Here is a 25,459-nt window from a genome sequence, read left to right as displayed (position 1 = left end):
TATTTCCAAACTGTCTGATCAGCTCATAAAGATGGGACTTTGTAAAGGTGATTGAAGTCCTGGTCCATCATTTCACCCCACCTTCCAGTGAACATTCAAATTTGAATAAAAGGTGACAGCCCCAACAGGAAACTATGAGGATTCGAGGATGGTATTGCTTACCCAACTTCCCTTGACTTCTTCTTTTTCTTGCTTTTTTTGTGTCTTTTGTTGTGACGGCTCTGAGAGCTTTCATCCTTCTCTCTGCTCAGATGAGTCTGTAGCAGAATGGATATGCCCCCTGTTGGTGCCGCTGACTGCATCTGGCACCACTGGCATCTGTCATGAGGTGAGCTAGTAGAAGAGTGCCCTTCCTTCACCGGCTCTTCCGTTTGCGCCTCTTGTCACCGGTGCATCACTTCCGGGCCAGAGGTTGAGAGGCTGGACCCAGAGCCATAGAGAGAAAGAGTTGTGATACGCTTTGATGGTGCTGCTGGAGCAGTCACGTGGTTCATGTAAGCCTCAATAGTTCCAAATAGGAAGGGAGCTGTCGTGTTCTTCTGTGAGACAGACAGCAGCGAGAGCATTATTGATTGGAAAATAACAATATTAATTGTACATAATTAGATTTCAAACTTTTGTTGCACTATTTTAATATAAGTTTTATATATGTGTCAGTTATGCTTTTTAGTTGCGGGGTTAAAAGTACTGCATTTATTACTTCACGTGTTTTAGTTTTGGGGGAAAGGTTTGTGTTAGCGTGCATAGATTACTAATGTGAGTGGGGTTAACTTCAGAAGTTCCTTCATTACTTACCATTACTGTCTCCTTTAGCAATGGATGTTTATCTTTATCATTGCTCTTTAAATGGTTAGTTGACCATGCTAGGTTACACATCAGAACCATGAACATTTTAAGATGAAGCACATATATATATATATATATATATATATATATATATATATATATATATATATATATATGTGTGTATATATATATATATATATATGTATATATATATATATGTGTGTGTGTGTGTGTGTGTGTATATATATATATATATATATGTATATATATATATATGTGTGTGTGTGTGTGTGTGTGTATATATATATATATATATATATATATATATATATATATATATATATATATATGTATATGTATATATACACATATGGGTGTGTCCCCCAATTATGCTTGAAGAATGTATGTTGAATCAACAGTCACAAAAGTAAGGCTATAAGCAGCTAACTTTTTTCACACTTGCAATTTGTGTTACAATTTATGGGCTGGAATAAGATGGTTTCTACAAGACTTGTTCAATAAAACAAGGTTTTTATTAGGCAATGATGAAAACAAAACAATTGTGTCTTCGCTTGTGATTGTAGGGGCGTGAGTTTATGTAAGACATACGTGTCTGGAGACCAGTATATCTTACATAAACTTTCTCCAGACATGTATGTCTTACATAAACTCACGCCCCTACATGATGGAACGAGAAGTAGCCTCCTCCCTCCAGCAACCACCAGCATCTTCCTACAGCCAGCGATTAAACAAGTGTTTAATGTTGCCCATACACATAGGCTGTTATTGTAACAAGATGAACAATTCACATGAGTAGCCACGTACTACTGAAATTGACAGCTGTCTTGTAGAGTAGCTTGGCCTGCCATAGTCACTAGCTCTAATTCACCACTGAAACCCTCCATTTCAGTCATTCAAACTGGAATCTGATGTAATTAATTGGGAGTCATGCCCAATGCCTCCACATGGACTGATAAGGAACTCACTGCTTCTTAACGTAGAATTACTCATCGAGCTTCAGAACATTTAACAAGTAGGTTTACGGTCTAACAGCAAAATGAATGCAGGACAAATACAACTTTTTCCTGGCGACACTCCAAATTAGGAAAAGGTAATAAACCACCAATTGAATGAAATACCTGGCAAAGTGGACCCAAAATTCTGCCTGCGGTAAATGACAGTAATTAGACCGTTACCTCAGCTGACAAACTATGAACATCACCAGGTTCAGCAGAACAACCTAAATAAAACCCGCTGACAGCCAGCCTCCAATTTGCAGAAACCCTTCAGTAGCTAATCCTAACTGTGTAATTTAAGAACTCCATAACTTAATTATTTTGTTAAATCTTAGCAACTGCTGTGGGGAAGTCAAGCTAGCTAGCAAGCGGGAAACCTCTGAAAAGCCAAGGTATTGATTGTATTAAATATAAATCAATATCAATGCTGACACATATAAAAGAAAACAGAATTTACAACATAAACGCCTGCTAATACAGGACATGAACTCAATCATTTTAAAGATGACGATGTCTTTTCAGCTTACCACTGGAATTGCTCCTGTAGATGTGCAGCCCCTGGAATCGATGCGTTCTGTTGTCATGACACGCAATGTTGGGAACAATTGGAGACTCCATATCCCCAGAAGTAGGTCCCAAATGTGTCCGCCAACTCTTTCTCTCTATGGCTCTGGGTTTAGCGAGCGAAAGTGGGCAACTGCTGAAAACCCCACCTAACGATTGTATAAGATATAAATTTAAACCAACGCTGACACAGATCAAGGAGAAAAGAATTTATAGCATAAATGTCTGCTAATACAGGACATGAACTCAATAATTTGAAAGATGACGATGTCTTTTTAACGTACCACTGGAGTTGCTAGATATGCAGGCACTGGAATCAATGTGTTCTGCCTCATGACACGAAATGTTTGGAACTATTGGAGTCTCCATAACCCATAAGTAGGTCCATAATTCATCTGCCATTTTTACAATGGGAGTCTATGGAAGTATCGCCTCACTATTTTCTCTCCTGCTCTGGCTTGACCAAGCGACTGTTAGCACTCATGGTGAGTGTCCTCTCTTTTGGCATCGTAGCTGATGGCTAACCCTTGAGTGGTCACAGGTTGGGGTCTGGACTGGAGTCCTCTGTCCCTCCCTCCTCCTATGCAACTGTGTGTGTGTGTGTGTGTGTGTGTGTGTGTGTGTGTGTGTGTGTGTGTGCGCTAGGCCATAGACATGTATGGGCTTGTTGATGTAGCGAGCAACATCAGTGACGCTTTACCTCCACGCTGATTGTGCTGCTGCTGCCTTTTGCCAGCAGCTGCTTGTTTTCTGCTTTGCTTGCTCTGCTCTGCCTTGGGGTGTTGCTTCCACCGCTGCCTGGCAGCTGTGGCTCACGCTGTGGCCCAGAGAAGCCCCCACCCAAGACCTGTATCAAGCGTGTTTTAAATGGTTCTCACCCCCATGTGTTAATGTGTGCGTGTGTGTGCGAGTGTAAGTGTTGGATTTCTTTGAGTAATTTTGTTATTGTTTTGATTGTTTACATATTTATTTAGCTCTATTGTTTCATTGGAAAGTGAACTTGTAATAGTTCAGAAAACTTCATTTATCGCCATTCAGGGCAAATAAGGGCGCAGAGAGCGGCAAAATTTATTACATGAGTTACTCAACAACAACAAAACAACACAACATTAGGTGAGGAAGTGCAGTTGAGCTGTCTATACGTCCCAGAGTTAGCAGTGCTTACTTTGTAAAGTGCATAATAGAAGTGGTGGTGCACAATAGACAAGTAATGTATTTACATTATTGCACTGAGAAGTATTTTTACATGTATTGTAGTATGTACGGAATGAATTGTACCATAAACAGAATATATGTACATAATTCCTGCACAGACATTAATTATGGCGTAAACTAAGTATATGACAAGTGGCTATCCTTGTGGGGGTACTAGGGGTCAGAGTTCAGAGAATTCAGGAGGGGGACAGCCTAGGGGACAAAGGTGGATATCTGCCTCTGGGTCCTGCAGGCTGGAAACTGTAGCTTGGGACTGGATGGCAGCCTCTCTCACACCGGGAAGAGAGTGTGGGAGGGGTCCTTCAGGATCTGGGCAGCCATGCCACGCACCTGCTGCTCGTAGCCATCGGAGCAGAAGAGAAGTTTGATTATCTTGTAACGCACCTTGACAGTGCTATGTAAACAGTTCTTTCCTGCAGGTTGATGGAATGGAACCAGCAGACTGTTGAGATCGATAAGACTGATTCGATGAATGTGTAAAAGGAGTGCTGCTTACAGAGAAGGAGCTCGAAGGATCCTTCTTCAGGATCACCTCTGTGCTGGAAGAGGATTTCAAATGGTTGTCGAAGATGGTCCCCAGATATTTGTACTCCGTCACAGTCTCCACAGATGACCCATGGATAATGGTGGAGATAGCTGCAGCCAGCTACCTCTATCTTCCGGAAAAGGTCACCACCATCTCCTTGGTCTTGCTGACGTTCAGCTCTTGCAGAGAGGTGTCACACCACTCAACAAACTGCTGCAGGGCAGGCCCATGGTGCTGGGTAGAGCCGGACGAAAGGGATTTATCCGGATTGCAGAGGTTGGAAGTCCCCTAAGATGAATCTAGGGGAGTCTGGGGATAGTTGCTCCAGCTTGTTCAGTATGGTTCTGATGTGGTCGGTTGCTGTGGTGGGCTTCACTCTGGGGTGGATGTAGACCAGAACGAAGACAAGTTGGGGGTTCCCAGGGGAGGTAGAATGGGCGGGCAGAGACTCCCAGGAGCACAATGTCCACTGCTGTGCACAGTTTCTCTCACATGGATGGTGGAACACCAGCGGGGGTTGATGTAGAAATTCTACCATTATCATTCATACAGGGATCGAGTGCCTCCTCAGGACTATTATGACAAGGACTGGGAGGCCGAGGGTCACAGGAAGTGAACTTCTTACCTCTGTAAGTATGAAGTATGACCATGACAGGTGCTCTCACCATTACCACCTCTTTCACCACCACCATCGATCCAGAGAGGACAGGGATCTTGTGCGTAGAGGGCATGCATATTCTTACCATGAGGAGTGTCACAGTCACTGGTGGTGTCAACAGGAGACACGAGATTCTCAGAGAATAAAAGATATGAGCCACATTAAGGAGAGGGAGTATCATCCATCAAAAGACAGTTCCTTGCCTTCCGCAATGCCCGAAAGCACCACCAAATCCGAAGATTCGCCCTCTCTCACTTCCACAACAGTTCCAAATAGAGATCACGCAAGGACTCATCTGAGCAGAGAGAAGGATGAAAGCTCTCAGAGCCGTCACAACAAAAGACACAAAAAAAGCAAGAAAAAGAAGAAGTCAAGGGAAGTTGGGTAAGCAATACCATCCTCGAATCCTCATAGTTTCCTGTTGGGGCTGTCACCTTTTATTCAAATTTGAATGTTCACTGGAAGGTGGGGTGAAATGATGGACCAGGACTTCAATCACCTTTACAAAGTCCCATCTTTATGAGCTGATCAGACAGTTTGGAAATAGTTCTCCTTGTTAACCAGCAGTGGGAGTTCTAAAAGTTCCATCAGCTTGACCCAATGCATGGCTCTGACTGATCAGTTAACCAAGCAAATGTTTTATATCGTAAATGGAGGAAAATTACAAGCAGAGCTCTTTAGACCGGACCGTCACAGCACTAAAGCATCTGAGAGGCAGCATGTGGATTAGTTTGGGTTGTAAACTGTTTGTTAACTTTGTTGAAGGAAGTGATCGTACTGTTACTCCATAACAAGTCAGCGGGCTCACCTGCTAATGTCAGCTTACCACCAGACAAAGGTAACGGAGGCTCCACAGACAAGCAGAGCAGTGTCCAGTGTTCATCCGCATTAGACTTCATATTATTGTACTCTCAGCCACAGTCGGCCCCTCGCCACATGCTCATGAAAGCTGTCATGGGTGGAACTGCACCACAGCAGCGAATCCCCAGATGAACCACAAAGCCTGGAGCTTGAACATCTCAACTGCTGCTCAGTGGAACTCAGGACTTGAAAACTTGTTCTCATCCATCATGGATGTCCACCTGATTTCAAATATGAGTGGAACAAAGGGAAGATGTCACCATATCTACAAAGCTGCAATGTTTTTTAAGTTTCTCTTTTTTTGGAGACGAAGCTTCACTTTTTAAACTTATTTTTCCACCAGTAGAGGGGGATTTTCTCTCGTCTTTCTCTTCTTTTTAACCCTTAAACAAAAACAAAGCATCAAAAATTGTTGCGGCTGTGGACCATTTGTGTTTGCTTTGATATGAATAGTGTCTGCTAGCGTCATAAGAAATACTGTGAATTTAATTTTGGACTGTACGATCAGTTTTTTTTTTATCCTCTTGAATAAGTACCTACACACATAAAAAAGCTCCAGGGGATGGAGGGAATTTGGTTGAAATTTTTTTTTTTTATTACTCCAAAAACAAAAACAAAAACAATTGGGTGAGCAACACTATAGTTGGAGACAGTGTGGGCAACTGACGCTCACATTTCCTGGACATGTAAGAAAATACAAACATTTTGGGATGAGATTCTAAAAGCCATGGAGAAAACTTTGGGATATAAGACTCCTAATGATCCCAAACGATCTCTTGCGGCAAAGAAAACCATTATGAGAAATTGTCTGAAGATGGGCCCACCTGGACTGAGTCAGTGGTTAGACATTGTAAAAGAAATACGATATAAAACAGAGCTGTGTGCTGTAAGATGGACGAGCTGTCTTGGGGGAAAAAATTTTCAACTAATTTTTTTGTTTGCTTTTTTCCCTTTAAACCCTACTGGGACTTGTTGAACTCAGCATATTGAGGTCTTTGACACAAAAGTGACAATGTATTTTTTCTAACTTTGTTTGGAGTTTCACTATGGCATGCGCTTGGCCGTGACCATTTTTCAGAAGCTCCAATGACATTGTGTCAGTTCCTTGACAGACAGGTTGATTGAGCTCCGCCCCTAGCTCTCGACATGCCTGTCAACCTCCCTGAGTGGGTATTCTCACTTTGTTCCTGTGAAGATCTTTAAGCTCCTACAGCACTAACATGTAAGGCTTTGCTCACTAAACAGTTAACAGGTGGTCCGTAAAGGAACCCATTGCATTGAACTTTGTCAAGAAGCATTTAGTCAACTGTTAATTCAGTTGAAACTACCTCAAGAGAACTACCTTGCAGAGAGTGTCAGTGTCAAAGTGAGCTTTCCCAGACTAGTATCTTCACACCGAACTACTCGGGTGCAAGCTTGAGCATTCACTTGTACGGCTAGCCTTCTCCATTATGCCTCTCTCCCTGCATTCAATTGTAGGGTTTGTGGCGTAGATTCTTCGTCTGTTTAATCAGCCTTAATAACCAAATTCAACAGCTTCCACATCAAGGCGAGCTGTGTCAGACTCTTGGGTAGGTCTTCGTAGCATTCGGTTGCCCAAGCCCCTAGCTTTACCCCAGCTTTCTAGCGTTAGCTTGCCTGGCATCGGGTCCCTCACCCTCTCACGCCTTGAGAGGGTGAGCTCTCCGTTAGTTAGCTGACTCTTCGAGCTAGCTAGCCACGCTACTAGCTCATGGCTAAAATCCCTAACAACTGGAACATTAGTGCTAATGTGTCAAGTTTTCAAGTCAGTAGCAATACTTTGTTGTTTCTCCCTTACAGCAAATACGTCATCAGACGCTAGCCCCGCCAAAGGGAAGAATCTGGCAGACAAAAGGCCACATCTCGCCTGTGTCTCACATCGTGCAGAGCCACTGTCTCAGGCAGGGACCCTCACCCATGGGATCGAAGCATGTGCATCTACACTGGTAGATTAACGGACATGTGTCCATTGCGCGACAATGCCACAGAAGATAAGGGAGAGGAGACAGATAGTGTCTGCAGCCCATGACCGTGATCCCTGCGTGTCTGGAGAGAAGGCAAGGGCCACCACCAGCACCCATCAGCCACAAGCCCCCTTGGACAGGGCAGAGGCGTCCAATGGCACAGATATGGCAGGGATTTCAGACATCCGTAGATCTCTTGGCCTCGCAGTACATTTGGTTTATACAAGCTCATGTCTATGTCATTGTGAGATTGTTGGAAATTGTGATTTGTGTATTTGTTTTCTCCAGGTTTTACAGTGAAGAGAGGAAACAGTTATTAGAACTGTTTTGTTAGCAATGTCTGAATAGAAGTAAATGCTAAATGAGTTCGAGTAGAGTATGTATAACTGATTAATGATGATTGAAAAGATGATCTCAGGTTGAATGAAATTGTGTGCTGTTCAATAAATCTACTCTCTTTCTATGTGCTGTCGGAGAGGAAAGATGAGACGTGCCCGTGTATTCATTCAATCATTGTCTTCCGCTTATTCCTACATTAAGGGTCGCGGGGGGGCTGGAGCCTATCCCAGTGTCAACGGGCAAGAGGCGGGGTTCACCCTGGACAGGTCGACAGTCCATCGCAGGGCCAACATAGAATGACAAACAACCATTCACATTCATACCTATGGTCAATTTAGAGTATCAATCAGCCTCGTCCCCAATTGCATGTCTTTGGATGGTGGGAGGAAGCTGGAGTACCAGAGAGAACCCACACAGGCACGGGGAGAACATGCAAACTCCACACAGAAAGATCCCGTGCCTGAGCCAGGACTGGAACCCAGAACCTTCTTTCTGTGTGACAGTGCTGACCACTGCACCACCGTGCAGCCACCCGTGTTTTTGTTTTTTTGATTTATTTCAGGTAGGGTACATTGCTGAAAGAGCAAACATTTATTATGTTATGCAGCCCAGTCCACGGGACCCGTTACACTTACAGTACGTCCAGTTTCCAGACCTTTTTCCCCCATTGGGAGTTGGCTTTGGTGTTGGATACTCTGTGTCACCATCCATTTGAACCTATAGAGGGTACGAGTATAAAGTATCACTCTCTAAAGATGGCTTTACTGCTTGCTCTGACAACAGCAAACTGGGTCGTGATTTATACGCGTTCTCCATACACAGTTCATGCTTGCAGTTTGACCACGGATATGCCACGGTGCACCTGCGGCCAAACCCAGCGCTCGTGCCCAAGGTTTTGAACTCAGTTTTTAGGTGCCAGACCATAGAGCTAGCAGCTTTCAATCCCCCACCGTTAAAATCAGTGGAGCATCAGAGACTACATTGTCTGTGCCTGGTCAGGGTGCTACACCAGTATGTACTGAGGACAGCTGAGTTTCAAAGACACCATTAGCTGTTTGTGTTTTGGGCCAGATCTCATAAGGAAAAGGCCTTGTCACCACAGAGGCTTTCTCATTGGACTCTAGAAGCAATTGTTGCAGCATATCAGGCAAAGGCAACCACCACAGGGTTTGAGGGTGCACACCACCAGGGGCATGTTGACATCTTGGGCACTATTCAAGAGAATATCAGTGCAAGAGCTCTGTGGATCAGCTGACCCAGTCTCTGGGAACATGTTTGTTCAGTTCTATTGGCTGGACGTATCAGGTTCCTCAGTAGATCATGCAGTGTTGCAATCTGGGACCTCGGATTTACCGGGAACTTTTTGGATAGACTGTGAGGGCACTGTCAGTGACAATACGGGAATTGGCAATATCTCCCATTGTGAAACATAGAACAAAGTTAGAAAAAGAATAAAAGGTTACTTAACGTAACCCCAGAGTGAAGTGTTTCACCTTCATATCCCGCCTTGCACAGGATGGGAAGAAACTGCCCTAGAATATCCGCTCAGGGAGGTTGACAGGCATATGTAGTGCTAGGGGGCGGAGCTCAATCAATCTGTCTGTCAAGGTACAGACATAATGTCATTGGAGCTTCCAAAAGATGGTCACACCCAAGCGCATCCCATAGTAAAACACCTCACTTTGTTATCAAAGAACCAGGGTTACGTTAAGTAACCTTTCATTTCTGCACACATTTCCTCCCCCACCATTGTAAACTGTTGAACGGGTAAAGTTTATGGCATAATGACTTTCAGGTCGTGTCCACACCAAAATGTCCATTTTCTGATTCGAACTAAAGTGATGATGATACAATGTTACAATTTTTCAACTGGTCCAATTAGTGTTTACAAAGGCCAAACTCAAACAGTCCAAAAATTGTCACGTGGCAGCAAAGCCGTTCGATGATTGCTTATACAGTTAAGGCAGGTAGACGACAAATCCCTCTCAATTTTCTTGTACATCACGGAGCATCGTCTGCTCATTTTCATGTTGGTGCTGATCTGGACTGCATATCAGCAGACTTTAACCTACTGCACATGAACGGCTGAGAAGACGACGGCAATTACCTGGATGGTCCTGGACAATAAAAAGCTCATAATCACATACATGTTAAAATCACAAAGTTTGCTCATCATACAAACAGAATATGACGTGTAAAACAGTGTACTTCCTGTGATTGGTGCAGATGGGGTTCAAACCAGAAGTAAACCACTCTAGAGTTCCTTTGATAGCGGTCCGAGACCCTGCTACCAGGCGGACCCGAGAGTGGTTAACTGGTCCACACCAGAGTTCGAGGCCAGCGTTCAAACCAACCAAAACAAACCGCACCAAGGAGGTAAACGCTCCAGGGCTCAGTTCAACTGGACTAAATAAAGCTGGTGTGAACGTGACCTCATACGTCATAAACACAACAAAGATAAAAAAGTGTACATCATGTACTCTCCATGCATAATGTAAATTTCTTTTAGGGACCCTTTAGTGAAACAAGTTAAGACAATAAATATAAAAGAAACTTGGATGGATATTCAATATATGAAATAGATCAACATGACAAAATTGACAAAATGTACTTTAACATTTGACAGCTTTAACGGGCTATAACACTAAACACGGTGTTTATATTCTTGCCTTCTACAATGGATGAAAAGAAGGAAGCAGTGCCTCATTGGATAAATCAGTGTGTTTGCATTAACAGTCACTGAAGGACCAACAATCAGAATAAAATCAGAATGTAAATTCAGTGCACATCATACAGTGAAAATAGGTGACTTCTCACAGTCCAAATGTAGGCTCAATATTACTTTCTACAAGGAAGAGGAGAGAGCGGTTATATTTGTCTTGGTAATTACTTCACTTGGCGAAATAATTTTAATTAGAAAAACAAAGGAGCTTTGCCCAAAACAAATAAACAAAAACAACAACACAGACTCATCCAAACTTTTACTACAAACAACCATGCAGAAAGCTAACCGTTTCTACTCCAGCAACCATGTGCTCATGGAGCTGCCAAATAAAATGCTAGCTAGCTACCAGGCTAAACTTGTAATCTAACCTCCAAGATTTGTGTGTGCAAACACAGGCCCTGGTGCTTTCCCGCTTTGAAGTGTGCGAATAGCCCCCAGGACCTCTTCCCTGGTAATTGGTCTATTAAGGACCTCTCGTTGTTCTTCTGTGAGAGAGGGGAGACTGGTTTGGTCCAATAAGGCTTTTCTTCGGTCATCTTCATCATGCTTCGCCTAGCCTTTTACTGTTGCCTTCCACTCAATTTGTTATGACTTCCAATGCGCTCGTAAATTTGCTTGGTTTCTCCTCGAATAACTTGCCGATGCTCTCCATGACTTCTTCAGCTACCTGTGAGGAGTAGCCACGAGCATTCTGTCCAGTGCCGCCATCATGTGGCTCGACATCCTGACGGTTTCTTGTTATTATTTGGGATTTACTTGTTTTTTCTGGCGGAACCGAGCTGCTTTCTTTGCTCGACATCCTTAGGAAGCTTGGAGTGGTGAGCAGGGTACAAAATGCCGGCCTGTGGTGGGTAAAATTTTAAATTCCGATAGATGCGTGCGGGAGCTCAGAGCCAGTCCGACCTCTCAGCTCAGTGACGTCATACCCTCCTTTTTACACTCTTAAATATTTCTTGGAATCAATACATCATATTTTTCAAAAATGTCTACGAAGTGAAAGACCAAAATCCCACGTATTGTATTCATGTCATTTTCATATCTTGTGTCAGTGCAGAGTTAGAAGCAATCAAATCAAGATTGTGAACATGTGACAAGTTACCCCCCCAACGGGTAAGTTGTCTCACTGTATGGGGTAAGATGTCACACTGGATTTTGCCACGAATAAAACAAGGACAAAATTATTGTTGTTATTTTTTACTTGAAAGTGAACAAACCTTAACATGATATACAGGTCAACATGCATTATGAAACTTGTGCAACTAGTCCTGGAAAAAAATAAACTTAAACAAAACCTAACCTCACTGGTCAGTCCTGGAAGATCCATTAAAAAAAAGAAAAAAAGAAACCTGTTCTCTCTAGTTGGACTCATCCAAGTTGCAGTTCTGGCCTACGTAGACTGGCTTGCCAGGGGTGCATTTCTCATGGGACCATCCTTTGCATATTATGCACTGCACCCAGGCTTCTCCTATTTCCAAATGGCTCTACACAGACCAGGCACAGTGACTGATCTTCTTCTGATGAGGAGTCATCAGGATGTCTGTGTAGGTTCTCATTCATCCAGGTCATCGTAGATCGAAGCGAAGTAAAATCTGGTCAAACCTGGTCAAACTTACGTCCAGTTGACCAGATTTTACTTCGCTTCGAGTCATCAGGAGTTTTTCTTTTTGTACTTGCCCTCTGTTTCTTCCTTGCGCTCTGCTTCTTTGGTATTTTGGATTTGGTTGCCTTACATTTCTTTTTGAATACACTTTTTTCCTCTTGTGTCTGCCTTTCAGCTTCAAGTGCCTCCTCCACAGGTGTGTCGGTGAGAATAGCACTTTTTCTCTTTTTTCTTTGCAGGTTAACTTGTTTTCTTGGACCAGCTTTTGGGTAAGGCCTAATATCCTCTGGAGTTAATGTGTTGGTGGAGGTCACTGGCTTGCTAGGGCCTGGAATAACTTGGTTGGTGCTGGGTCCTGGAATGGCTGGGTCGGTGCTGGATCCTGGAAAAGATGGGCCGTTTTCAGAACCTGGAATGTTTGGGTTGGTGCTTGAGCTTTGTAGAGCTGGGTCATGATCTGGGCAATCTGCAATCTCCACAAACACATCCCTGTTGTAAGGTTGAATCCCTGTCACCCAAAAGCTGGCCTGAATATGAAGTGGGGTTGCAGCCAGAGGATAAGCAGTTGCTACAATCCCAGGGATGTCATAGATGCTGAGTGTTTTTCCTGGGTTGTTCCTCATCCAGGAGTCAGAGACAGAGTTGAAACGCTTTTTAAGCGGCCCATAAACATTTCTGTCCAAAGGCTGCAGCCGGTGTGAGCAGTGGGGTGGGAAGGACAACATAACGATCCCCTTTTCTTTGGCAAAATTCAGCCCATCAATAGAAAGACGTGAACTGTGGTTATCCAGAAGGAGTAAGCAGGGGTTCTCCTTTGAGCACTTGGTATGTTCCACAAAATGCTTGAGGAAATCAAGAAAGTGTGGTTCTTTCATCCACCCTGTGGGATTTGCTCCTCCTTTGCTGCCAGGTGAGCCATTGTTGATGAAGTGATCATGAAAATGCACCCGCGGACAGATGAAGTAGGGGGGGATTCTGTTCCCTGTGGATGAGACTGCACACTCAAGGGTCAATTAGGTACCCCTTTGCCCAGATGTCAGCGACCCCACCTGCTTGAACCCACACCTGGCTATCAATCGGTCTGATGCATTGAACCTGCCTTTCCTCCAACTGGATTACAGGGACAGATTTCTTACCAAGAAAACAAGTCTATCAACAAGATTCTGGCTCGAGGCATGCTCTATGGCAAGTCACAACGCTCCCCCCAGTACTGAAAACCCTCTCAGAGGGGGAACTTGTTGCAGGAATGGAGAGGTATTTTCGAGCCAACTTACTTAGCCTTGGGAAGTTTGTGTCATGCACTTTCCACCGCTGAAGTGGGTCAGTGTCTGGGTCCATGTCAGGGGACAACCAGTAAGCTGAAAGCTCAGCTCTGATATTGTCTTCCTCACACATCTGGGCAGTAATCAGTGGCTTTTGGACAAAACTCCCCAAGGTTTTTTTCTTCTTCCACACTGGCTCAGCATCACTTTGGGCCAGAGTTACTCGCCCAACTTCAGGACCCTCACTGTCAGGCTGAGGCCTGCTTGGTCCTTGGGTGTGCCTGTCAGCTAAGAGAGTTACTAACTCTGTGACAGCCCTCTCAAGAACTCAAGAATTACTCATTTTTACTGACATTGCAAAGTTACAGCAGTACTTAGTGTGCCCTTTCAGGAAATGATTATATGAGCTGCGCTGATTCATACATGTTGGACAGGTAGGCTACAGACTTACAAATGGCGTTGTGCAGCCTCTGCCCGAAGCATTGAAGATGGGTCCACTGGTTGAGTTTCATGGCCTTAATCATATTCTTTCCACTGTCTGTGGTGATGCACACCATGTGGTCTTCTGCCAGCTTCCAGGACGCCAAAGACTCTCTCAGCCCTTGCGATATAATAACTGGGCAGCTCAAACTTGGGGTCAGTTGTTTGCAGCAGTTTTTTTAAAGCCAAGTTTTTCAACTGAGTAGATGGGTAACATGTCTTTACCGACGTAAAAGGCCACCGCATCAGGAATGTCCCTCCATCTCTTTCCTGACTTGTCATACGGCGTAGCTTTGGAAAACGCCGCAGCAACACTTGGCTGTGACTTTGGTGGAGGTTTTTTTCATGGAGCCAGCGTCAATGCTTGTAAGGCGGCGCCTCACACATTGCTTCCACTCTCGTTGCTTGATGTGCTGGAAAAGATTTGTTGTGCTACTTCCCTTCGTTTTCACCGTCTTTTTACAAAGTGTGCACAAAGCGCTGGTCTTTTCCGTGTCCAGCCTCGCGAATCCAAACCATGTCCTTACCACCAAAGTCACGCTTCCCTTTTTTTGAACAATATCATGTTCCGTGTCTGTGACTTCTGCCGCCTCCATCTCTCATGTGTGTCTGTCAGGCACAAGCATGGGCATAAGCCAATGTTCCTCTTGATCGGACCGCAGTCTGCTTAGGAAACAGCGCCAGTCCTCCTCATGTATGTGCCTGTTGTGGTGACTGTGTGTATTACACGCACCAGGTCGAAACATTAAACTCGATTTTGAGATTTAGTTTTTTTCATATCGATTGAAAAAATCAAATCAAATTAATTTGGTTTATGGCCCAGTTCTGGTTGGACACAAACCAAAACAGCTGTCAGCTGATCTCACAATATAATTCTCAAGCTGCAGTTCCATCTCTGTGCTAAAAATCTGCCATGGTGATTTGTATCCAACCACTGTCGTTGGGACAGGTGTCTGACTTTGTATTTCAGCTGGGGTGAAGTAAGGAGCCAAGGTTCGGTAATTGACATGAAAGTCCTTTGCTGTAGTCCGGATTGATTTATTCGCCAGGGTCACCTGCCTGACTGCCCTTAGCATCACGTGAGGTGCTGCACTGGCATGTTCTGTTTTTCTTTTGTAATTCCTGACCATGTCTTCTCACCTTCTCCTCTTCTATAAACCACTCTTGTTTCTGTAAAAAATAAAGTCAAAATGTCATTATGAGAACTGCAAATAAGCAGACTCACCATGTCAATTAAAATCCTTTTTGAAAGTTGTTATTCTGGGATAAGTTGTTGTTCGAAAGTCCGTGTTGTGTTCATTTACAGTGTTTGATTATTTTGCTGCAAATTATAGGGTTTATCGCTAAGTTTTCATGTTTCCTACGTTCTTGAATGCACAATGGTTTTCCTGACACTTGTGAACGCACCACACTCGCGTGCGGTATTCGTTAATATAGCAGCGAGTTCTCGCTATTGGCACGCGCCCGGCAGCAGTTCGTTGAGTTTTTTCCCTTTGTCCATTGGTTTTCCATGGTTTATCTCTGAGTGTAAATGACAGAAGGTGAGTTTCATTTCGGTTTACTGTTCTAGTTAAATGCTGATACTGTGATAACTTGTTTTATTTATCTGAGAGTGGACTGATGTTAATTTATGCTTATTTGAATAAGGTAAGCTAATCTATATCAGTCATAGTGTACATGAGCCTCCTGTGACGTGCTGTTTATCAATAATATAATAATAGTTCTCATTCATACAGTCCTTTATTACTTTATTATTTATACTTGGTTCGTTTTTTTTTTTTCCTGTATTGTGATTACAGACCGCAGTGAATAAACCACGTTAAAGGAATATCTGCCACTTACGTGCTCTTTCACGGGAACACCAACCTCCACGCCTTGCCTCTCTGAACCAGAATATTTGGAGATCCCCCTGTCTCCTGTCTAGTTGACACGTGACAACAAACCCCGGAATGAGACATGTTGCCTCAAAGTACCTTCTTTGCTAATGATGGCTCGAGATGAACGGTAGTTTAAAACAGAACAATGACTGAGGTATGACAGGATGCCTTAATCCCTCCTCTAACAAGTCCGCATGTCACACTGCTAGGATTTTTTTTTATCTGAAATGAGCTTATTTTGAAATCTATAAAGTTAATATTTGTTTTACTTTGGGTTGTGGAAAATGGTTAATTGGTGCCCATCTCAACTCACAATGTGCTGTTCTCTTCCCCTTCAGAACATGAGACCTGACCATGTTAAGAAACAAAACTAGTATTCCACTTTTTAGTTGCGCCCCCTGTTGGAGGAAATAATTGCAGCGTGACAACTTCCCCAACTCCCCTACTTCGGCTTCCTCCCACAATCCAAAGACACCAAGAGGGGACGAGGCTAATTGGATCCTCTAAATTGACCGTAGGCGTGGCTGTGAGGGCAAGTGGTTGTCTGTCTCTATGTGTTGTCCCTCTGATGGACTGGCGACCTGTACAGGGTGAACCCCGCTTCTCATCCGAAGGCTTCTGGGATAGGCTCCAGCCCCCTCATGACCCCTGAACAGGATAAGCGGTAGATGATGGGATGGACGGATGGATGAATGTATACAAAAATTCACCCTGCATGCCTGTCACCCCTCCGAAAATTTGGGGGAAAAAACAGACATCTCAAGCCATAGAATCAAGGTCCATCCTGTTGAACAATGTTTGGAGACCAGAAACCAAATAATGCTAAAATTTCACAATTATTGTCAGTATCATTCACTGGTATAAGTAGCCTTTATTTTTCCACCCCAACATTCCAAGTCCCACTTTGTGTTACAATTCCGTGATGTTCATGTTCTGACACTGTCTTTGTTGTTTTTCACTTGGAGCAAATTTCTAGAGTATCACTATACATTGAAGAAAAATTCAGAGAATTACTTGAAAGTGGTGGAAGAACAATGTCTGGTGTGTCCAAAGTATTCAGGATAAATTACAAACAATTTAGCGACGCGTAATGTTTCTTTGATAAATAATCACTCTGTTCAAAACAGATGAAAAGGGTTAAGTTCATCTTCAACAAGGCAGAAACAACTTTTTTGAATGAAGGAAATTTATCAATTCAGTTAAAAAAAACATTTCACTTGTGACAGTTTTCCCACAAGATTACATTTCCAGTTTACTGAATCCTCAGTGGTGATGCTGAAGCTGAGTGTTCATCCAATACGTCATTGCAAATGAGAACTGGTTCCCAGTTGACTAACTGGGTTAAGCAGATGCCACATTAATTTTTTTTTTTTTAAATCAGGAAAATAAATGTTTCAAAATAAAAAGAATAATAAAATAACATCTAAATGATGTTCATAATTTGTGGTGAGATCACAGTCATAATTCTGAAGGTAAATTCAGTCAGAATCATGGCTGCCAGTCTTCTTGTCATCTCAGTCTGATAGTGATGTCATCTGGCTGTCATCATCACCATCTTGAATGTAACAGTAGAACTTTATTTGACAAAGAATGAAAAAGTTCTTTTGGAAACAAACGACACCACAAGAACAACTCCACCAACATCAAGCCAAAAGACAACTGTCTGATACCTCTTTTGAAGAGGTTCTGTTGAAGGTTGAAGGAAACAAACATGAACTCCAAGGAACAACGTTGGCAGGATGAACCGGTAAAGAATTTTCACCATTTAACGTCACTGGCACAAATCCTAGATGGGGGAAAATGGTGACATGCTTTTTAGATTTTGCAATGACCTTTTTAGTTAAATGTTTACAGTGCATGTTTACTTTGGGAATTCTTTGATAAAAGTTAGCATAGCATTGTCTTCTGTTCTTTTTTGATGTGAGCTAACAAGTGATTGGGGCTGAGGTGGAGCTGTCTTAGCTGTCACGGCTACTTGTCACAATCACCTGCTCAACTTGAAGTCTTCGTACAGTAGAAACTCTTTGCGTTGCCATCTTGGACCCCATTCATACTATCAGTCGTATGAAACAGTAACAATGATGCATGAGCCCATCCATCCATTTGCTTCTGCTTATCTGGGGTCAGGTTGCAGGGGCAGCAGCCCAACAACAACAACAACAACCTTGTCAGTTTTGGCGCGAATGTGAAGCTGACATGTTTTCTCTTTCAGCTATGGAGACCCAACAAAATACAAGAGGAATGCCTGAGGAAATACCTGGAATCAGAGGGAATACCTTTGTCTTGCGTTGGATGCAACTGGCAAGAGTCTGGCAACACTCAGTTGAGCCAGACGCCTCAGAGCAGCCAGTCCCTCAGCGACTCCTCCCTGAGTGGTGAGGACCACAAGCATTTTTGATGATTCTTAGCAGAGGAAAAGAAAATAGACCTAACAAATGAAACACCGCATCCATAAAACCTGTTTTCTAGAGCCTGAAGATGCCTTGGATGAGATCGCACTCAACAAGTTCAACATGAGGACGACCACCAACATGACACGTAAGAATAGAAGCAGCAGATTATTTGAGTCTTTCACGTGAGCCTGTTTGAAAGGGACATGGCTGGATCCATATTTTCCACCACAAACTCCAAATACAACAAGTAGAACTGTTGGATGTCTGGTTCCCTCGTCCCCAACTCAGTCCATCTTTGGAAGGGGTTTTCATTTAAAAGCCTAAAATAAGGTCTGTGGTCAAATCAACCTGGAGATATTTTAGAGATGTTAAAGAAAAAAATCAAATCAATCATTGTGGACGTAAACATGACAAATGTGAAACGTGTTCACATTCATCTGGCTGTTGGTTAAAGACCTCTTTATTCTCATGTTTGATATCATAAAACTAAAGTGTTTCACAGCAGTTAGCGGTCTCTTCCTTTGCAGAGTCACTCGAGTTTTCCTCCCTTGACTTACGAGTCAATTTGGGCAATCATGACCCTGGAAAAAGAAGACATATAGAATAATGTTACGTGTGTGTTCATGTGTTATTTACACAACAGGTGCCGGGTGGCAAACAGAGGAGGAGGAGGAGGAGGAGGATGAAAATGACAGGCAAGAAGACTCAAACACAGAAAGTGCAGAGTCGCTTCAATACTCTTCAGAGAGTGAAGATGATGACATGGTAAGATGGAAATCTCTTGTCTTGTCAAAGGCGTCTTAGGCAGGTCATTTTGATTGAAATCCTTTCAAGAAATATTTTTGAAGTGATAAAATGGTTCTCATTGAGTGAATGTGTCATTTCAGTCATCATCTCCTCTGTCTGTGGAGGATCTGCAGGGGTTCGCCATGCGTCCTGCTCCTGAAGACAAAGTCATCCAGTGCAGGATCACCAGGGACGGGAGCAGCTTTTACCCGGTTTATTACCTCCACATGGAGAGGGAAGACGGAGAGATGGTTGGTACTTTCTCTAAAGTCAGAAATGATGAATCACGGTTAATAAGCTATAACCACTGGCTTTATGATGAAACTAATCCATGACACACTTTTACCTTGTAGATCAGATATTCAAAAATCAGCAGTACCTCCTTAGAGTCCAGGACCCTTGCTCTTAGGCTTTCATGTTTCGATTGAGTTTCGATTCATTTTCTCTTGTATTTGTTCTTGCGTCAACACAAAGGTGTTTCTAATGGCCGCCAGAAAAAGGAAGAAGTGCAGAACTTCCAACTACCTGATTTCCACAGATTTCTCTGATCTGTCCAGAAAAGCCAGCAGCTACATTGGAAAACTGAGGTATTCTTCTGTTTGGGCTCTACCATGGAAATGAATCTGAAACCAACCAGTGACTTTAGACACTGAAGAAAAAAGAGAGTTGATTATTGATCCAAAGAGACAGTACCTGCAACATTAAATGTGCATTGATTATTGTTTCACTGATTATAGATGAGCTGTTTTCTTGATTTGGCTCGGCTCTCATGTCTGCATTATTTTTCTTTCTTTTTCAGGTCCAATTTGCTGGGTACCAAGTACACAGTTTATGACTGTGGAGAAAAGCCAGAGAAAGTGAACTTGAAAGGGAGTGAAGCAGTGCGGCAAGAGCTTGCAGCCATTAGCTATGTGAGTCCAGTCTGACTCTCAACACTCAGTATCCATAAACGCCACATCTCAACATTGAAATCTTTAACACAGTCACTTCTTATTTCTCAGGAGAGGAGTGTTCATGGGATTTGGGGTCCCAAGAAAATGAGAGTGGTCATCCCTGGTATCCTGGAGAATGACGCCAGAGTGAGCGTTCGTCCAAAAAATGTATGTTTCAAAAATATCACCCAGTTTATGAAATGTGTCATGGATTAGGCTGCAGTTAAAGTCATATATGTTACTTCAGAAGCAGGAAACCCTCCTGATGCGCCAAGCGAACGGGGACATGGATCAACTGATCGCCCTGGAGAACAAGAACCCCAGGTGGAATCCGCAGACTCAGTCATACGCCCTTGACCTGAGTGAGCGAGTCAAACAGACCTCTGAGAAAAATTTCATGCTGGTCCACCCTGAAAATGGTAAGACAAGAAAGACTTCTTGCCTTCCTTCTTCTCTCATCAGCCACAGGAAATAGAAACCCTTGCTCATCTGTCTCCTCTGGCTCTCCCGTCTCTTTTCCAGAGGACTACGTTGTGATGCAGTTTGGACGCATGGAAGAGGACGCCTTCACCATGGAGTACTCCTTCCCCATGTGTGCCGTTCAAGCGTTTGCCATCGCCCTCTCCACTTTTGATGGCAAAGTGCCATGTGAGTAACCCATGCTGGTGTGCCTCAGGTGCTTATGGTAGCCTGATGGATCAGTTTCAATATTTCAATAGTTTTTGTATTGATATGACCAAATATAAAAAAAAACACAAGTACAGTAGAGATACTTGGAAAATGTACTAAAGGGCAATACTCATGCAAGCTGTACTTCTTGTGTACTTTGTTATTGTCCACCACTGGATGCCAGTAGGATGCACTTCTAACAGCTTTGGGTGGTGGTTTTCTCAAACCCCACGTGCCCAGGAAGAAGACCAAACGTGTGTTTGTGTCCTATGTTGTCATCCAGCAAACATGAAAACTAGGAGACACTTTGTTTTCATGAGTTTTCTCAGCAACTCTCTGCTTTTCCAGTTGGTGAGCTGATTCCCAGGTGGACAAAAGGCTCCCAGAAGTCCTACAAGACCACCTACCAAGAGAGTGAAAGTGAGGATGAAGAGGAGGAAGACAGTCCTGAGAGGCTTGTGTCTCCATCATCAAGTACGACCACACAATCTGACACCAGTCCAAAAATGAGATGGTTTTATAATCCAGAAAACAGCAGCACTAGAATAATATTGTGTGTGTTATTTACACAACAGGGGACGGAAGCCAAATGAGCGATGAAGACACAGATTGGAAGAACGAAGGGACAACTTCACCAAGCATGTTGTCCCCTCTCTCCACCCCCAGGCTGGAACCTGCAGGGAGCGACACAAATTTAAGGGTAGGATGTAAATCTCTTGTCAAAGGCATCTTTGTCGGCTTATTTTGATTGAAATCATTTTAAAATGATGAAACGCTTCTCATGGAGTGACTTTGTCATTTCAGTCGTCATCTCCTCGGTCTATGGAGGATCTGCATGAGTTCGCCATGCATCCTGCTCCCAGACATGAGATCATCCAGTGCAGGATCACCAGGGACCAGAGCAACGGCCCCCCCGTTTATCAGCTCCACATGGAGGGGGAAGACGGAAAGAAGGTTGGTACTTTCTCCAGACTTGAACTGTGTAATTTTGCATTTGGATTTTATTTCTGATATGGTGGGACTTTCCAAGAACAAAGAAATGATGAATTCTGCTTTAGAAGCTTTACCTACTGTCTTTATTCAGTATCTAATTCATGATCCACTTTTGCCTTTTATATCAGGTATTAACAAGTCATGAAGAAGTACCTCTTTAGATCTGAGGACCTGTGTTTCTTAGGCTTTCAAATTTCTGATGAAATATAATCTGTGTTTTGATATTTGTTCTTGTGTCAACAAAAAAAAGGTGTTCCTAATGGCTGCCAGAAAGAAGACGTGCAAAACTTCCTACTACCTGATTTCCACTGACCTAACAAATAAGTCCAGAAAAGCCAGGAGCTGCATTGGCAAACTGAGGTATTCTTTTATTTGGTTTCTCCCTTGGAACCTATCCAAAAGCAAATGAAGATCCATTTTTTTCTTATCGTAATCCAACTGTGTTCCAAACTCCATCTGTAACATCTGCATTGTTTCTTTTCATGTTGTTTCAGGTCCAATTTCCTGGGTAACAAGTTCACAGTCTATGACTGTGGGGAAAACCCAGAGGACGTTCCGGTCGCAGAGAGTGAGGCAGTGCGACAAGAGCTAGCAGCCATTTGCTACGTGAGTCCAGTCTTACTCTCTCCACTCAGTATCCATAAACACCATGTATGAACACAGGAAATCTCTAACACCATCATTTCTTATTTTCCAGGAGACGAATGTTCTTGGGATGATGGGTCCCAGGAAAATGACAGTGGTCATCCCTGGTATCCTGGAGGATGATGCCAGAATGTGTGTTCGTCCAAAAAATGTACGTTCAAAAAAGTATCGGCAAAATTAGTTCATGTATTGTGTTTTAGGCTGCAGTTAAAGTATCCATGATATTTTATCTCAGAAGCAGGAAAGCCTTCTGACGTGCCAAGCCAAAAACAACCTGGATCGACTGATCACCCTGGAGAGCAAGAGCCCCGAGTGGGATGAGCAGACTCGGTCCTACACTCTTGAATTTGGAGGGCGAGTCACACAGACGTCTGTGAAAAATTTCCAGCTCGTCCACCCTGAAAATAGTATGAAAAGAAAGACCTGCTATCTTCCTTCTTCTTTTCTTATCCACAGGAAATAAAACCCCTCACTTACCTGCTGTCTGTCTCCTCTGGCTCTCCCGTCTCTTTTCCAGAGGACTACATTGTGATGCAGTTTGGACGCGTGGCAGAGGACACCTTCACCATGGATTACTCCTTCCCAATGTGTGCCTTTCAGGCGTTTGCCATCGCCCTCTCCTCTTTTGATGGCAAACTGGCCTGTGAGTAATGCAGGTGTGCCTCAGCACTGGTGAAAATACAGTGCAACTACAGGACCAACAAGTCTGATGGCCGACATGCAGAAAATTTTGGGGAGGGGTTTTGAATTTTTCTCCGAGCCGGGGCTCGAACCCAGAACCTTCTTGGTGTGAGGCGACAGTGCTCACCACTGCACCACGTGCCACCCCATGATAACATGATATTAAAAAAATTATTTTCATGTTAGTTTGGTTGTGATTGCATTTTCCTCACTGTAGTGTTTTCTGTTTTTGTCAACCACGCTAAATGCAGTTCTAGTTTTTGCTTGCAGCCTCTTGTGTTGTTGTTTTTCCTGTTGTCTTCATGTGTCTTTCACAGTGTTTCATTCCTACTTCACATTTTATGAGGCCTATCATTCACTGAATGACAGGGCAATTACATGTCGCACATGTTCGCCAGAGGGCGCTCTTTCACCATGTCACGAGGTTGCAGACATTTGCTCTTACTTTGTGTTGCTCTGCAGTATTCAGTAGTGCTGTTTTACTGCCAAATTACTGCTTCATGTGTTTTTGGTGGTTTTACTCTTTTAAGGTCAAACAAAGAACAGTTTTGGCAGCAAACACTCTTCTTGTTTAATTGAGCTAACAAATATTTGAAGTTCAATTGACTGTTGTCATGTTTTTCTCTGTTTCTTATTCATCTGGAAACAGATGATTGAGACTAAGACCCTTTCACATCAATGCCAATCAAAAGGACTTTGAAATACGACGTGTCTCAATGTATAAATTTTAAAATTGATTCAAAATATTTCCTCAATCAGATCCAGACTCTTGGCTTTTGCACCAGTCTTCATTTATTCATTGTCTGTGCTTAGTTATTCTTTTAAATGCAAAGCTGTGAGGAATAAATAAAGTTCAAGAATTAACTCAAACACACTGGAATATACTGAATATAAAAATAAGTTATTGACTCAGGGATCAACACAATCTTCAATTTTGTTAAGTGTCAAGATTTGTATTTTTATAAATGTATATTTCCTACCACATTTATCTGACTCCACCCACCCAGGACTGCTACATGGAAACACAGCTGGATCCGGTTCCTCCCAGACCCAGAAGTGACTGGTTCAGCTTGTGAGTAACTGCAATACAATATGAGTCAATATAATATGCACTCAGGTATCATCATCAAATGTTGTTGATACAAGTGTGTATATTCTGGTTTTGAAGTGACTAATATAACACACTCAGGTATCATCATCAAATGTTGTTGCTAATGAAGGTTTTGCTTTCCCCTGATGTCATGAAAAAGCAAAACACTGTTCAAGGTCCTTCTATAGAGCTGGAATGGAGTTCAACTCCCTGTTGTGTTCATGCTTATGTAACATCGTTAAAACAGCATTTTAATTAATGCGTTAAATCCCGCTAAATGGGGCCACAGTGCCATCTACTGTTCATATCGGTGCCTGCAGTTAGTGTTCGCTAGGATCGTGGGGAATTCTCTGAGCGATGGCTGAATCCCATGAAGGTAACACGTCTATGAATGTCGGTGGGCGAAATGTCATCATAAACCTTTTGTAAGAGCATTGAAGCGCCTAAACTGTCAGTATTTTGTTTGTTGTCAATATTGCTGTGTGTATTGAGTTGACTACGGGGTTTCAGGTGTTTTTAACGTTGCTAGGAGGGAAGTTTGTTGGTGCAGTGCATCGCTCGCTGAAACGATGTGTGCTGTGTTGCAGAGAGCGTGTAGACCAGTAGCGGCTGGCCCATAGGGGGCGCTGGGGCGCCGCCCCACCAGATGTGGAGAGGAAAATCTCTACATGTATTTATACATATATATATATATATATATATATATATATATATATATATGCATATGTTTACAATTTGTATCGTCAGTGTCAGCCTTACTTAATTGTGTGTGTCTACATGCAATATGGGTCATTTAAACAACATTTACGCCAACTGACTCATTCAATTAATAGTGAATTTACTCCGATAGACTGTATAATTTGTCTTTAAGGGCGCTCGTCAAAGCGCCCCAGACCTGCAATTAATTAGCCAATCCTGTATGGTTGCTAGGGAAAAGTAATGAATAATTGGCCAATCAACATCGCCAAATTTAACGGCGTAGGGGCTCTGGAAAAGTCGCCCCTACGCCAACGTAAAATGCGTGAAGTTTTGGATTGCCAAAGCTAGCTGAGGAGCCCGCGATATTCTTTTTGCATAGAGAGATTCCCAGATTTCCGATGCCCTACGAAAAAAAATACCGCGAGAAGTGAGTGAGAGAGAAAATGGCGACAACAACGATCGAAGTTCAAGAGCAGCAGTTTCCACCAAATTCGGTGAGATCCCTTTTAAATTTCCCTTTTGCGAGGAGGACCATGGCGGAAAAAATCCGCGGTAAGGAGCTGGGACCGGACAAGCCTGAAATCAACATCCAGCAGCAGTCCAAGGAAAAGGCAAAATCCTACAACAGGACTTTTTGCCGGAGCTGGTTTCAGCCCAAGCCGTGGCTGACGGGTTGT

The 25,459-nt window shown here is 43.1% G+C and overlaps 1 protein-coding gene across 3 annotated transcripts; it reads left to right on the top strand.

The window, feature by feature from the left end:
• Positions 1-15,435: 15,435 nt before the first annotated feature.
• Positions 15,436-23,938, top strand: LOC147239412 (uncharacterized). 3 transcript variants are annotated; one of them, XM_086195906.1, is made up of 19 exons: positions 15,436-15,558; positions 15,817-16,048; positions 18,107-18,269; positions 18,364-18,432; positions 18,931-19,052; positions 19,175-19,324; positions 19,548-19,660; positions 19,873-19,984; positions 20,075-20,173; positions 20,253-20,424; positions 20,528-20,653; positions 21,023-21,148; positions 21,250-21,374; positions 21,479-21,628; positions 21,918-22,027; positions 22,162-22,273; positions 22,365-22,463; positions 22,548-22,719; positions 22,830-23,938. In XM_086195906.1, exons 2-19 carry the CDS (start codon positions 16,040-16,042, stop codon positions 22,961-22,963), a joined length of 2,163 nt encoding a protein of 720 aa, XP_086052032.1. In that variant the 5' UTR covers positions 15,436-15,558; positions 15,817-16,039; the 3' UTR covers positions 22,964-23,938. The 3 variants fall into 3 exon arrangements, with proteins under 3 accessions (XP_086052032.1, XP_086052031.1, XP_086052029.1); XM_086195905.1 differs by lacking the exons at positions 15,436-15,558; positions 15,817-16,048 and adding an exon at positions 16,055-17,641 and having other exon boundaries at positions 19,199-19,324; XM_086195903.1 differs by lacking the exons at positions 15,436-15,558; positions 15,817-16,048 and adding an exon at positions 16,055-17,641 and having other exon boundaries at positions 22,830-23,936.
• The last annotated feature ends 1,521 nt before the right edge of the window (positions 23,939-25,459 follow it).

Source organism: Aulostomus chinensis, chromosome 23 (assembly GCF_037954235.1).
Source record: "Aulostomus chinensis isolate RoL2024-O1b breed Wild chromosome 23, RoL_Achi_v1.0, whole genome shotgun sequence".
NCBI classification, from domain to species: Eukaryota; Metazoa; Chordata; class Actinopteri; order Syngnathiformes; family Aulostomidae; genus Aulostomus; species Aulostomus chinensis.
Note: the sequence above shows the minus strand (reverse complement) of the source record. Positions and strands in the feature narration are given on the sequence as shown.